This window comes from Sesamum indicum, linkage group LG3 (assembly GCF_026168435.1).
Source record: "Sesamum indicum cultivar Baizhima isolate 11 linkage group LG3, ASM2616843v1, whole genome shotgun sequence".
Lineage (NCBI taxonomy): Eukaryota > Viridiplantae > Streptophyta > Magnoliopsida > Lamiales > Pedaliaceae > Sesamum > Sesamum indicum.
This window is the reverse complement of record NC_142659.1, coordinates 22114233-22130541: the sequence shown is the minus strand read 5'-3', so window position 1 is coordinate 22130541 and position 16309 is coordinate 22114233. Positions and strand designations below refer to the sequence as shown.

The following is a 16309-nucleotide window of genomic DNA, read 5'->3' as shown; positions in this document are numbered from 1 at the left end:
AGTGATAATTAAACATTGTTTATTGAAAAATATACTGTCGAAATTTGGACAGGTGGAAAGTTGTGAGGCAAGCAGGCCCAAAATGGTTTTCAAGATATTTTCATGTCCCACGCTCTTTCTCCTTTTGGCAAAAAGTATCCAATTAAACTATTATTTTTCAACGGCCAAATTCAAATGAAATAATTAAGTGAGTAGTTAAGGGGGCAAAACTGCAATTTGAGTCTCATTAAATAGGGTAATTTCAACTTTAGTCCCACACTTAATTTATCAAATTTTCTTTTTGGTCCAAATTTCAGTAAAAATTGCACACTTAATTTATGGAATTTTAATTTTGATCCAAAAGCATAACAAATTTAGTTCTTTGTTTACTCCACCGTTTGTTTCACAACCTACATAATGGTCGTGTGGACGTTCTTAATTAGATGGTAACTTTTGGGAGAAAAAATCAATAGATGGGCCTCACACGTATATAATAAAAGGATGAATAGCAATTTATCCCCCTGTAATATTAAAAATGAGCATATTATCCCTCTATGAAAAAAATATAACAATTTATCCCCATATAATTTTTACAATGAAACAATTTACCTCCTTATACAGGGAGGTAAATTGAAAAATATAGGGAGGTTTAATTGTTGTATTTAAAAAAATATAGGAAGGTAAATCACTATTTATTTTTTCATAAGGAGATAATTTGCTCATTTACGATATCACAGGGGGTTGCTTGCATTTTTTCCTAGTTAAAAATAAAATATTATGCAGATATTAATTAATGACGACTGCATGATAATTAGTAATTGTTGTTTCTATATATTTAAAAAATCATGACGTTATATATTGATCGAACTAAAAAGATATCATAGTAACAATAAATAATTTAAATTTTTTCGAACCAAATCATTGAAAACTATAGAAACTAATAATATGCAACGATAAAAACATACCACTTTTAAAAAATTATAAAATTTCAAATTCTTAGTTTCTATAACAAATTCTTGAGTCCTAGCTGTTGTAGAGAATTATGAGACATTAATAATATTGGTGCAGATTTAAGTTGTGGGTATGGTAATAGAAACCTTCCTCAAAAATATCTTGGGCTTAGGTTGAAGATATCAAGAAATATCTATACAACTATGTAATAAAATAATAATTAAAGTTTGAATGTGATAGTTAATTATGAATTCTTGGAGTGGTCCACTTAGCACATCAAGATTCTTACATTAAACAAATTAGTATACATTGAAAAGTGCAACATTTATATAGAGGAATATTTTAAGTTGAGGTTAGGGCAGACATAATTTTTAAGTTTTTGTTGCTGTATATGTTCAGCACTTTTATGTTGACAGTAGAACCAAAAGTCCAGAAAACGTTAAACCTTTTCTTTTTTCTTTCTTTTTTTTTTTTGGGTAAAAGAAGACGTATATGTCCGAAGGTTGTCTAAATTGGTGTTTAGGGCAACATTGGTCTGTATTCAATAAATTAATTGTTTAATTATTGCATCATAATTAATTAATACTAGAATTTGTGGCACATACTATATATATGTGCAAATTTACAATATTAAATAATACAAAATATTTTAAAAATATTTATTGTTTAATAAAGTATATAAAAAATGATTATTGTCAAAAAAAGAAGCTTAAAAATAATAATAAAAATAATTAAATATCAAAAGATAGTGGTGGAATGGGAAGTTCTAAGATGAATAAAAAAATAAATTATATATATAAAAAACATATCAAAAAAGAGGGAGACACCAAAGAGATGCTAGCTTGATCTCCCTTAATAATAAGGTATAGATTTTAGCATTTAAAATTACTTTAATCCTTCAAATTCTTTATTGATTTTAGCATTCGTAAATTTTAATTTTTGTTTCAATTTGGTCCCTCTCATAATATTCCAACGACAATGTGACTGAAAAACAGTTATGTGCCCGTCTTTAGGTAATTTTATTATTAATTTTTTATGAAGAAAACATGAGCTGATCATATTAAGTGACACATGTATATTTTTCAAACAAGCACATCCAATATCTAGATTAAGACTTACATGCCTAGGCTGTGATACACAACATGTCTGTGTTCTTCAATTTAGAACATCAACAGGCGAATGGATAAGAACACGCTTACCATGTTCCACTTCTAAAGCAGTGTTTGTATCTCAAAGTCAATTTTAACCATATTCCTCCTTCTATCTTTATTTTACAAACTTTTTTGTTATTTAAGGATGGATTCACATGTTTGTTATTTTAGCTGAAAAATGTTTTCTTTTTTTTTTTTTTATTTCATTACATACATTATTCACTGCAATAGTTAGTTTGCATACAAAATGTAATTAGTACATATTTGCGTGGATTTTAGTCCTCCCATTATATTTTCCACAACACAAACGCTAGTATACAAACTAACACCAAGAATAGTTTCATATGTACGTTTATGTGCTTTTTAGAGCTTCTTCAAATTTCTCACTTTTCTCAATTAGTAATAGTTACTTTAGTTAATACATTGGGTGGTAATGCCATACAAATTAGGGACAAAATGCATAAAAATCTTCTGTGTTTTAAAAAGTATGTAAAAAAAACCCTCCTATTATGAGAATAGGTTAAAAGCCCCCTATGTTTTGTAAAACTCAACTCAATCGTCCTCTCTCCGTTAAATCCAACTAACGGTGTTAATTTTTTAGAAAATGACAGTTATACCTTTACTTAATATATATTATTTCTTATTATAATGATCGTTGAATTTTCTTTGATCAAATACTGATCGTTAAATCTAACCAACTAATTTCAACCTTTAGATTTTAAAATAATAAAATGTTTAGATTCAACAAATTACTTAACTTATATTATATATAAATAATTTAAAATTAAAAAAATATATTATTATTATATATTAAAAAAAAAGCTAACTACCCCACCCCTTACCCCCCTGCTGCCCCACACCCAACCCACCGACCCCCCGTTGCCCCCCCATCCCACCACCATCTCCCACACGACGGCGCAATTTCTTAAAATCATCATATCTTCATAAATTTTTACCAAATTGAGTGAAGTCGGTCTTATTAGAATAGTCTTGAAGAGGCGAGTCTGATGGTGGTGGTACCGAAATTTGATCGGACGATGAAGAATCAACGAAAAACATGTTTAGCGGTCGTTGTTTGAGCCTAATCTCTACGATCGATAAAAACTCAAATTGAAGGTATGAAAATGTTCATCTTGAAGAGAGGATTTGAATGGTACTATTGACCGTCGGAAACTCATTCGGACGACACCGAAAACTCATAAACAAGTTTCCGGCAAAAAAGGGGAGAAAATTGTACGATTTTTCTTTCCTTTTTTATTAATTTTAATTATATTAATTAAAATATATTTTAGTTAATTAAGAATATTTTAAATAATTATAATAATTAAATATTTTAGCTAATTAAGAAAAATTATAATAATAATTATTGTAATTAAATATATATTTAAATTCATTAAAAATAATTTTTAGATTTAAAAATTAATAATTATATGATTATTGAATTAAATATAATTTAATTTAATATTTAATATTAAATAAACTAAATATAATTTAATATTTTAATTTAAATTATAAAAAAATACAAAAACAAAAAAGGGCATTTTAGTAGAAAACTTCCATGTTCTCAGAATTGCACGAAACATGACCGAAACATTTTTCTAGACCAATGCATTTTTATGGTAAATTTGCTAAGCATAATAATAACTAAAAGTTAGTATGAAAGAGAAACAAACTTTCTTTAATAAAACCGTGCAAAACAGGTAAATTTTGAACGTTCTCACAATTCCACGAAACTTGACACAAACGTAGGTCTAAACCTATGCATTTGTGTGGTAAATTTGCTAAGCGTAATAATAACTACAACTTAGTATGAAAGGGAAACAAACTTGATTTAATAAAACCGTGCAAAACAACTAAATTTTGAACGTTCTCACAATCTCACAAAATTTGACCCAAACGTAGGTCTAGACCCATGCATTTGTGTGGCAAATTTTGCTAAGCGTAATAATAACTACAAGTTAGTATGAAAGGGAAACAAACTTGATTTAATAAAACCGTGCAAAACAACTAAATTTTGAACATTATCAGAATTCCACAAAATTTGACCCAAACGTAGGTCTAGACCATGCATTTATGTGGCAAATTTGCTAAGGGTAATAATAACTACAAGTTAGTATGAAAAGGATACAAACTTGCTTTAATAAAACCATGCAAAACAACTAAATTTTGAACGTTCTCGGAGTTTCACGAAACTTGACCCAAACGTAGGTCTAAACCCATGCATTTGTATGGTAAATTTGCTAAGCGTAATAATAACTACAAGTTAGTATGAAAGGGAAACAAATTTAATTTAATAAAATCGTGCAAAACAGCTAAATTTTGAACGTTCTCAGAATTTCACAAAATTTGACCCAAACGTAGGTCTAAACCCATGCATTTGTGTGGTAAATTTGCTAAGCGTAATAATAACTACAAGTTAGTATGAAAAGAAAACAAACTTGCTTTAATAAAACCGTGCAAAACAACTAAATTTTGAACGTTCTCAGAGTTTCACGAAACTTAACCCAAACGTAGGTCTAGACCCATGTATTTGTATGGTAAATTTGCTAAGCGTAATAATAACTACAAGTTAGTATGAAAGGAAAAATAAATTTACTTTAATAAAACCGTGTAAAACAACTAAATTTTGAACGTTCTCAGAGTTCCACGAAACTTGACCCAAACGTAGGTCTAGACCCATGCATTTGTGTGGTAACTTTGCTAAATGTGATAATAACTACAACTTAGTATGAATGGGAAACAAATTTACTTTAATAAAACTGTGCAAAACAGCTAAATTTTGAATGTTCTCATAATTCCACGAAACTTGACCCAAACGTTGGTCTAGACCCATGCATTTGTGTGGTAAATTTGCTAAGTGTAATAATAACTACAAGCTAGCATGAAAGGGAAACAAATTTGTTTTAATAAAATCGTGTAAAACAGCTAAATTCTGAACGTTCTCGTGTAAAACAGTTAAACAAACTTGTTTTAATAATAACTACAAGTTAGTATGAATGCAAAATTTTATGACAAGAATGAATGCAAACTTGATGTGGGAATGCTTTTCAAAAGTAAAGAAGCTTTAATCGAGGTGGTGAAAGATCACTCGATACGACATGCACGTCACGAGTATTTTGTAACTGAGAGTTCGAAGGTCAAGTGGAAAGTGGTCTGTAAGCAGCGTAACCCAGGTATATATATATTTGTATAAGCATAAGCATACATCATTAGTCGACTGATTAAAATGAAATATTAGAAGGTGGACAATAACCAAATATGGAGGTGACCTTACATGTATATTGAATGATATGTCCCGTGAACATGGTAATTTAGATAGAGTTTATATTGCTTCTTTGCTTTTAGGACATGTGAAATGCAACCCTGCATACATGTCATCCAAAATTTGAAAGGCCATACATGGTATGTTATACCATACAAAAAGGCATGGTACAGTTTAAAGATGGTACATGAAATTATTTACGACACATGGGAGAGCTCAGTTCGAAAGCTGTCCAAATACATGGGAGCTTTCAAAAAATATAATCTAGGAACTATTGTTGAAAGGGAACACAAAGCCTTCCAACTGTGAACCAGTGCATTTGTGTTGGGATACATCTTCTGGGCATTCAAACCATGTACCGAAGGATTTCAATACTGTCGAAAACTTAGCAGTGTAGATGGAACCCATTTATACACAAAGTACAAGCACAAAATGTTGATTGTTGTTGCCATGGATGGAAATCAACAAGTACTCCCTCTTGCTTTTGCAATTATCGATGAAGAATCAATACTCATTTTGAAAATAATTTTTTAGACAATTAAGCAGACATGTTATACGGCGACGTGGGATGTGCCCTATTTCTGACCGTCATCTTGGTATCATTAAAGCAGTACGTGAAAGTTTGAATTTTGTGCCACCTCACGGCGTGCACCGGTATTGCTTGAGAAATGTGTGTTCTAATTTCAACAGTCGTTTAAAAAATATCATGTTGAAGGATCTTTATCGGAGAGTTGGCTCTGTATATCAAATCAGTAAATTCAATCGAATTATGGAAGAGATAAAGAACCAAAAACTAGTCGCGTTTGAATTCTTAGACTAGATTAACAAGAAAAAATGGACAATATTTCATAATGGTGGATAGCAATACGGTAATTTGACGACAAACATGTCATAATGCATTAATGGAGTATTGAAAGCGGCTCGCCGCTACTGTTGACAACAATAGTTAAGATGACGCTTCAATGAAGTGTCCATTATTTTCATGAGAGATTAGCGAAAAGTAGTGTAATCTTGGCCAACGACCAACTATAGACGGATTTTGCATACAAGATGTTCAAACATTGGCAACAAAATTTTGTTGAGTATACCGTCACCAAATACCATCAGTTCCAACAGTCCGCCTCAATTGTTACAAGACATCAGAATGGACATGGACTCAATACCCATATTGTCAAAATTGCAAACCTAGAATATTCTTGCGGCAAATGGGCTCAATTTGGTTTGTCTTGAAGTCATGCTTAAAGGGGTTGTCAACAATAATGATATAATTCATTGTATTTTTTACAATTGTGTAAAAAATATACACTATTATTTTATACTCAATTGTATTTTTTAAAATTAATCAATTTTAATATTATAATTTTTGAATTTTAATATATTTTTAAAAATAAATTTGATATAATTAATTTATATAAAATCTAATTAAATAAAAATTTAAAAAAAAATTAAAATAAGTCGTGTTGCAATCCACGACTTAAGCATATTTTAAAAAAAAAAAGATATTCGAATAGCGGATGTAATCCGCATATTTTATTATATAATTTATTTAAATTATATTTATATAGTTTATATATTTATTAATAATAAAAAAATAATTAACCCCCAAAAACTGAAGCACGACATTAGTAAATGCAGATAAGCCCTCAAACATTTACCAAATACTCTCGACTACCCAGGTTGACTGTAGTTTCTGTTGGTATTTCGTTTAGGAACGAAGAGGATAGAGCCCGACTCCCACGTTCCTTTTTCTCCAACAGTATCAGAAACCCTCTAATGGCGAGAGTAAACTCAACTAAGCGTGCACTGACCCAAGTGGTCGATTGCCTGACTGGAGGTTTATCAGTCCCTTTACCGAACCTCCCTGAAGAGATCATAATGGAAATCTTGCTAAGACTACCCGTGAAAGCACTCCTCAGATTCAGGTGCGTTTCAAAATCATGGCTTTCTTTAATCTCCAGCCCACGATTCATCAAGACCCATCTCCGGATTTCGAGTAAGAGCAATATATATTCCCATAACAGACTAGTTGTCGGCTCCGGTCCTCTCCCTATGGTGTTTAATACCTTTTCACTATGCCCAAATATAGATGCGAATTCGTCTATGGATAATTCGGTGTTTGATTATCCTACTAGTGATATGGATGATGAAATCCGGATTGTGGGCTCTTGTAACGGTTTGGTTTGTGTAGCTGTATACCCCCATACTGTAGTTCTCTGGAATCCAGCTACAAGAAAATCGAAAAAGTTACCCGTTTCTGATAGGTATTTATCTGGCCTGGAATATGGATTTGGGTATGATGCTTCTAGAGATGACTACAAAGTTGTGGAATCTGGTTGGGTTTTCCGTGATGTGGAAGTGTATGAAACTCAGGTGAAGGTGTATAGTTGGAGAGCTGATACATGGAGAACTGTAGACTGGCCTAGTGGTAAAATACTTGATGGTCCTGGCGTGTTCGTGAACGGAGCCATACACTGGAAAGTGTATCATGGTGATAGTGCGAGCAAATGGGCTGTAGTTGCACAGAATGTCACGATGGACACTTGCTCAAGTGTAGAGCTTCCTGTGTGTGGAAGCAATGATGGTAATGTTATGTTGGGAGTTTCTGGAGGATGTCTTTGTGCGTCGTATGACTATTATAGTTACATGGATGTTTGGGTGCTCAAAGAGTCTGGTCGGAAAGAATCTTGGATGAAACTAGTCTGCGTGCCGTACTTCTTCTGTATGAGGCATAACGATCATGTGAGACTGAAGTTGTTGTTTGTTTCGGAGAATGGAGGGGTTTTACTCAGCCTTGGTTCAGATTTGATAATGTATAAACCATCCCAGTACCATGAGATTCATCGTTTAAGCAACCACGTCCAGGTTGAAGCTGCTACCTACAGTGAGAGCCTTCTTTCCCCTGATTTTGATCCTGAGCTAGTGTGGGAGTAGAGGAGATGAATGTGGAGTATGTAGTTATCTATTGTTAGAAAACGAACTATGGCTTATCATATGGTGATATATAGCTCTTTAGTTTATGAATACTCCGTGTTTTTATGTGTTGTGATTTAGAGTTCTGTTTTGCATGTGTTTTTACCTCGAGGTCTGATCCAAAATGCCTATTCAATGTCCAAAGATTGGTGAATGAATTTATGCATGATTTAAATTTTCTATTCTAAATATCATTGCATTTTTTATTTTATTTAATTGACTTATAATAAAATAGCTAAATTCTTACGCTATGTTTGGACGGAAGAATTTCAATTTTATGAATGTGACAAGACAGGAGGCTCAATTGAAGAAGATGGTCATAATATGAGAAGTTGGTCACAACAAAGTTATCATATCTCAACTAATGCCTAATATGAGGAGAAGTTAAATTGCATAGTGATACCACAAAGAAGGGGCCTTACCTTTTTTAGCCCCATGATTTATAAAAATTCTTCTCTTTTGTCAATTTTAAACAAAAAATTGAACATGTAACTCACATGTTGTTAAGTAATTTAATGTTGAAGGGAAATTAGTATAGGGGTCACGTGATCCTTCAAGTCAATTGGGGCTGAGGACCCCAAGAAAGTTGAGTATTTTCCCTTGCATAAACCCTAACCCGAACTTTTCCTCAAATCCTAAAACTTATTATTTTAATTAAATTAATTAAAAATTAATTTATATGCTAAAAAAAAAAAGCCGTCGCTGCCGCCACTACTGTAGCCACTCCCTCCTCACCCCGTTGCCCAACGCAGCGAGAACGATCGTCGTCGCCCATTGGAGTGAGGGCGACCTCGTTGCCCTCCACTTTTGGGCAACCGACCCAGGCCTAGGGTGGGCTGCTGGGGGCTGGGAAGGGGGGGAGGAGGTCGGGGTTGGGTGGAGGAGCGAAGGAGGAGGTTGGACGTGGGGGGTGGCGGGTGTAGGGGCCGAAGCAGGGGGCCTGTAGGGGTGGAGGTAGGGGTGGGGGTGGGTTATGATTATTATTTTAAAATAATATTTTTTATAAATTATTATTATATATTATAATTATATTTTAATAGATATTAAATATATATATTATAAATCAAAATAATTATATATTATTAAGTTTAGTTTGACCAGTTGACTAAGAGGGGCATTTTAGTCATTATTTTTAAAAAATAGGCTCAAATTGACCAGATGGCGGTGTAATTATTCATAACATAGGGGTAATTTTTATATTAAAAATTTTATAGAGAGGTTTTTGATATTTTTACATATCATAGGGGGTCAAAATGAATTTAACCCTGAGACAAAATATAGTCTAAAATAGAAATTCAAGAATTGAAAATTCTTTGTAGTGTTGAATTAATCGAACAAGTTCGATGGCTTTGTTATTATAGACTTAAAAAATATTACTTTCAATTTCATCAAACATTACGGTATATTTGAATTAATGAATTAGGATGTAGTGAATTTAAAATTCATAATTAAAATCTATCTCACCTGTTTGTCTTATAAAATAAATCAATGTATTTTAAATCTTTCATTGAATTCTTTATATTTTAAATCTAATTATGATGAATTTGAAATCCACTCAATAACCTAGCCATTTTAAATTCATTCAATAACCTAGTCATTTGAGTCTTTTTTTTCTCGTCGTACTTTATATCCATTAACAAGAAGAGTGAACTCCGATGAAAAATAGTATTGAAATTATAAAAATTAAAATAATTCAGGACCAAATACTAGCGTAGAAAATATACAAAATTCTAATTTTAAACACTTCTGTCTCTCTCTCTCTCTCTACTTAGAGGCAATATTTTCTCTCTAATGAGAGGTTAAAATTTCTTTGTTGCTATGCTATCATTGTCGGCGAATTGTGAGTGCAGGTGGGGAGTGGAAATTGAGAGCCTTCTGGCTCTGGTACACCGACCATATCATGGAATTTGCTCAATTTGTCCATGTGCTTTCCTTAGATTTTGGGAAATCCTAAATTAGGTCTTCTACGAAATTAAGGGGCTGGTTTTTTCTTTTGTTTTCCTCTGTTTTCTTTAGGTATCCCACAGCAGCAATAATAATATCATTTTTAAAATAAGCAATAACAAATTAGTATATGTATTTGACAAATAGTTTACAAATATTTACAATATATATTTTAAAGGTGAATACCAATTTATCCCTGTGGTATTAAAAATGAAAATATTATCTCCTTATAAAAAGAATAAAACAATTTACCCCCTTATACTTTTTAAAATGAAACAATTTACCTCCTTATACAGGGAGGTAAATTACTTCATTTTAGAAAAGTATAGGGAGGTAAATTATTGTATTTAAAAAATACAGGGAGATAAATCGCTATTTATTTTTTTATAAGGGGATAATTTGCTCATTTGGAATTTCACCAGGGGGTTGCTTGCATTTTTTCCTATATTTTAATTCATAGTTTAATTGTTGTATATATGATACAAAGTCTACAAATATTTAGGATATATTTTAAATTTGCTTTTTAAGAAATAATACATATTTTTATAATAAATTTATTTAGAATATATATTTTATTATCGTCAAAATTGAATTTCTTAATCTATATGTGTGAAAGTATGACTGTGTTTGAAAATTTCTTTCATTTTTTGATTCGACTAAGCGGGTATTTGGCTAAGTTTTTCTAAAATATCTTATAAGCTCCTGCACCTTATAAAATATTTTAGGAGTTTAATGATGTTGGATCTTATTTTAAAAATAAGCTCATAAAATATTTGGATAAGATAAGATGTTAAAGCTTGTAAGATGTGAAAACATATTATAAAATATTAGAATGTTTGACATAATAAGTATTTAATTGATAAAAATGACTAAAATAGACATGATATTCTTAAAATCAAATAAGTCGTTATTTTTTGGCATATTTTGTTTTAAAAAATTTTAAAACACTTTTATACGTAGTATCATTAGTTTAATTTTAAATAAAAGTTTAATAGATAATATTTTTACAATGACAAAAAAATTACGAATTATTACCTAAATTTTTGAATACAAATAATATATATGCATGCTAATCGAATATTAATATAGATTTTTTTGTTAATGCAATGATTATTTCATCGTGGTCACTATACTATGTTGTTACTAAATGTCACCATAGACATGTCACTAGTCGTACTTAGTGATAATTTTATACAAAATACTTTTCACTATAATTATAAAGTGACAGGATAAAAATTATTGTCACTTAATATATATTTTTAGTGACAACTTAAAAATTATCGCTTGATCACTAATATTATACTTTTATGTAGTGAATACCAATTTTTTTATTTAACTATAATAATTTATTGTTAAATAATGAGATATTTTTTCTTTTTCGAATGGTAAAAAAATTAAATAGCAAAATAAATTCTTTAGAGAGAGAGAGAGAGAGAGGAGAGTGTGTGTGGGTGTAAGTCTTGGCTATAGGTAAGACCACAGAAAACATTTATTGAAGATTACTTATGTTTTTAAAAAACAAATACAAGTCCCTTAGTAAATATATGTACAAAATAAACCAATGTTTAATATTTTAATTAATGTTATTTTTCCAACTTAGTACTAAGTTCAAAATTGTAAAACTTAGTTGATAACATATTGGATTTGTGCTACTGCTTATGGAAAATTATTAGAATTTTATTGTAAGTTTTATGTTAATCTATATCTATGGAAAGCTCGAATATATAATCAATTAAATTTATTTCTTCATATATGATTGATTTAAATATATAAAAGAAATTAAAATTTTTCGAAGCTTATTTTATTTGTAATTGTATAAAATTTCAAACTTGTGTTTTTCCTATTGATGTGAGCAAAAAAAATTGCTTGTCTGAGTTGTAATAGATGCAGCTTCTTGGGCTGGATTTTTCATAAGCTTTGAATAAGGATTTACAAATAATAGCTTAGAAATTGAATCTGATATAACGTAAAGAGAGCAATACTTTGTAGCAAGAAGATGTCAAATTTTTGCTTATGTATGTCGTTTAACGTTACCCTTTACCGGAAGAAAAAGGCTCGCTTTTGTAGTCATAGTTCCTTGCTGCTTGAAAGAGTATGACCCCATTGGGACTTGGGTCAGTGGCTACTATGAATAAACCTCCAGGGAATTCGAAGGAGGTGAGAGAGCATCTTTGAGGATAGAGCTTTGTTGAAGACTTGTGATCACTTCTTGCATAATATTCTTCCGAATTCCTAAGGGGGTAATTAGGAGGTGTGAGTTAATCCGACTAAATTCTTAGACTTTGTCACAGATTGCATGGTCGGTCTTCTTCCAAGTTGTTGAGTGGCCTTTCTGCTAATTGTTCATGAAAACAAGTTGGTGCCTAGGTATCCGCCCTGGCATCCTAATACAAGCCTACTAGGATACTGTTGAGCCCCAACCATAGTCGCACGAGAAGAACATAAGATACACCAGTAACTCCAAGGGGTTTTTATTCATTTTATCAATATTGTGGGGTTCTTTTTATCTTTTTTTTTTCTTTATAAGGGTTTTTTTTTCAATTTTTTTAAAAATATTTATTTGTGATATTTAGTTGTTGTTCTTTTTGTAGCATGTCTTTTGCTTCTCGAAAATCCTCTTCAAAAAATGAAAAAATAGATTTACGATATAGAAATCCAAAGTGTTATTGCGGAAAAAAATGCCATAGTTAGAGTTGTAGGTCCAAGCAAAGAAAGTGAGGGGAAATTATTTTGTAATTGTAGAACAAATGAATGTAACTTTTTTTATTGGTTGGACCCTATTAGTATTTCTGGACACAATCTACTAAATTCGAAGAAGAAGCCCAATCCAAACACATGAAAATGGAGGACGATTTTGATGAAGTACTATCTATATGCAAGGATTTGACATATAATATCAAGAGACTTGAAGCAAATGAACGAATGATGAAAGCGCTTTTTTTAGTTCTTGTTATTTTGCTTGTTGCAATATTATTCAAGTAGTTATATGTTGTAATTTAACGGATGTATTTTGAATGTTCACAATTGAAGTTGATTCCATTTTAGATGAATTTTAATTGATTCCCTGTAATATATTCTTGAAGAATAAAGGAGTACAAAAAAAATCAAAAAATATGAACAATTAAATTTCCTGTAGCATAACAAAACACTTAGCTAATTAATCATTTATTGTAGCACTACAAAACACTTAAACAATGTCATGTTAGATTACCATAGCTTCGCCAAAACACTTAATACTTTATTGTACCACACTTAAATAAATCCCATCTTACATTGCAAATGTTGCTGCCAAAATACTTAGTTATAACATATATTGTGCATAACATAACAAAAGATTTAAATTCCTCCAATGTTCATACCAAAAAACTTGCGCATGATGTGCATACAATTCTGCAGCAATTTCAATATTTCTTCCTAGATGCATCCTGTCCCTTGGATGAGCTTGACCCAGTGCTTGACCCAGTGCTTGACCTATACGAGGCAGAAAGATTTTTCAACTGATTAGTCAAAGTTGGCCTACTGGATCGATTATAGGTACCCATTCAATTACACCACATACCCATATAAAAATCATCATAATCAGCCAACACCATTCTGCAATTAAATATACAAATAAAAAATTCAACAACCAATCCATACAAGTGGTGAACAACCCTTTTGCAGATAACTGTTAATTAAATGAGCATAAATATTACAACGTTTTATTCATACTTTGCAGACAACTACCGAGACAAAAATTGTTAATTAAAGGAGTGTGGGGACCAAAAGACACATTATCAAATGTTGCAAACAACTATCAAATATTTAAATAAACATAAATAAAACAAAACAGACAATTATCAAATAATTTATATGAAAATAAAGACAACAAACAAATATAAAATACAACTTTTCAAGCAAATGGGGTTAGGGTGTGGGGACCAACAGTTGAAGAATCTACTGTTCCAAACATTCGATGCAAAATTTCAACAAATATTCGGTTAAAAAGGTAGGAAAACATACCTTTTCACACTGTTATATCGTTGAACATGTTGTCTCAACAACTTGATTTTTAACATATGATTTATCACACAAATAAACTTATGATTATTAACTTATGACACATATGGATGATTGTAGGACTCTCTGATTTTTCTTTACTGTTCCCAATAGAACTCTCTGTTTTTTTATAACTTTTTCCTTCAAAATCACTCATCTAATGGTGACAATGGTATCACTACCTCTTGTTTTTCTTTTATTAATAATGATAAAATACCAATAAACAATAAGCAACCCCAAACCTGTGCAAACAAAGAAAAATTTTGTGAGAAACCCAAATTTTTACTTCGTCTTCGCAATCAATAGCTTCACAAAACTCGATCTTAAAAACTACTAAACTTTTGTAAACAATGGAGAATTTTGCAAGATCTAAACCAAAAATTGCAAGCCCTAACCTGTCGGTGTCGTCGTCTCTCCCCCTCTTTTACAACTCGCTTCTGAAGGAAGAAAAATGACATCTTCCCCCCCTTTTTTTTACTGCAGTAATAAGTAATAAGGGCATAACGGGGAATTAAGGAAAAAATTAACTCCATTAGCTAGCAGAGATGAAATTGGGCAAGTGAGAAATATTTACAATTATAGAGACTTTTTTTGCATATAAAAATAACACGGGGGGCTTTTTACTGAATTTTCATAACACAGGGTTTTTTTTGTGTAATTTTCCCTTCTTATAAAGTAAGATGTATTTCTCTTGCAATTTTCAGTTGATTGCTTAGACTGCATTTCAAGCATGTAGAAAGACATTGCACTGGGCAGGTAAAATACTTAAGTTGTCAAGACAGAGAACCACAGCTTTGTTTGGTTTCGTTTTTAGCTTGTTTCCGTAATGGGTTAAAACATGCTCGATGTTTGTTTCATATAAAACTTCTCTTATTTGGATAGATGCACACACATATATATATAAAAGACGTGATTTGACTTTAAATAATAACTTTTGCCTCACATAACACAATATAAACATACAACACTTATATATATGTACTATATATAAAAGTACGAATCCTAAGTGTTTGTTCCCCATAATGAAAAAACAATTATAACCTTATTTAAATAATTTTTTTTAATAATATGTTAAAACTTAATCATAAAACAAATAAATTCCATAAAGAAAAAAGATCGTTTAATTACAGTTCTTATACATCTAAACGACTTAAATAGTAATAAATATATATATCCAATTCAAAAAATAACGAACAAATAATATTTCTACTTGATTAATTTGTTAGAAAAGATTTTTAACTACTTTAAGAAAAAACTAATTTATTAGGGCACAATAAAATTTAAAAGAAAATAGTGTCTGAATAATAAACTAATCGAAACTTCATAAGATAAATTAAAAAATAAGTATCATGAAATTTAAGTAAAAGTTACTAATCTTATTTATTAATTTATTTTAATAATTATCAATCTTATTAGATTAGAAGTACTTTTCAAAATTTAATATGAGTAACTTATAACTAATTAATTTTATTATAATATTAATATTAAATAATTATTTTTAGATTATATTTTCACGTACTTTGTTGAAAGAATTAAAAAAAAAATAAACAAGTTTGTGAAAGAATCAAACAGAGTGAATAAAAAACCTTAATTTTTTTTTTTAAAAAAATTATCCACTTTATCAATACAAAAAATAAAAAATAAATAAAATTATAATTTTTAGTCCATAAAGGTATTTTGACCACAAAATGAATGAAAACCTAATGGGGCGTAACGAAATTGGCTAATTGTTAGATAACTATTAAAATTAGGGGGATATTAATAATTATGCAAAACCTTAGGCGAGATCATTGTAATTTACCCGTACATATATTATTTGTTTCACCAGTTAGTTTACATACAATATGTACTTAGTACCCTGTGTGTACCTGTAGCCCTTTTATTATATCAAGTCACAAACACAGCTGCACAAGCCAGCAAAGAATATTTTCATACATTTCTGTGCTTATTGAAATTTATATACGTCATTCACTAAATTTCTCACTTCCTCAATAGGTTAGGACTTTTTTCTGTT

The 16309-nt window shown here is 30.5% G+C and overlaps 1 protein-coding gene across 1 annotated transcript; it reads left to right on the top strand.

Moving 5' to 3' along the window:
* Positions 1-6980: 6980 nt before the first annotated feature.
* LOC105158408 (F-box/kelch-repeat protein At3g23880) lies at positions 6981-8504 on the top strand. The gene has a single exon (XM_011075160.3). The coding sequence runs from the start codon at positions 7117-7119 to the stop codon at positions 8272-8274; it is 1158 nt and encodes a 385-aa protein (XP_011073462.1). The 5' UTR covers positions 6981-7116; the 3' UTR covers positions 8275-8504.
* Positions 8505-16309: the final 7805 nt, after the last annotated feature.

What these genes read in the sequence shown, in the direction of transcription:
- LOC105158408 (XM_011075160.3), top strand. Translation starts at nt 7,117, where the DNA reads ATGGCGAGAGTAAACTCAACTAAGCGTGCACTGACCCAAGTGGTCGAT.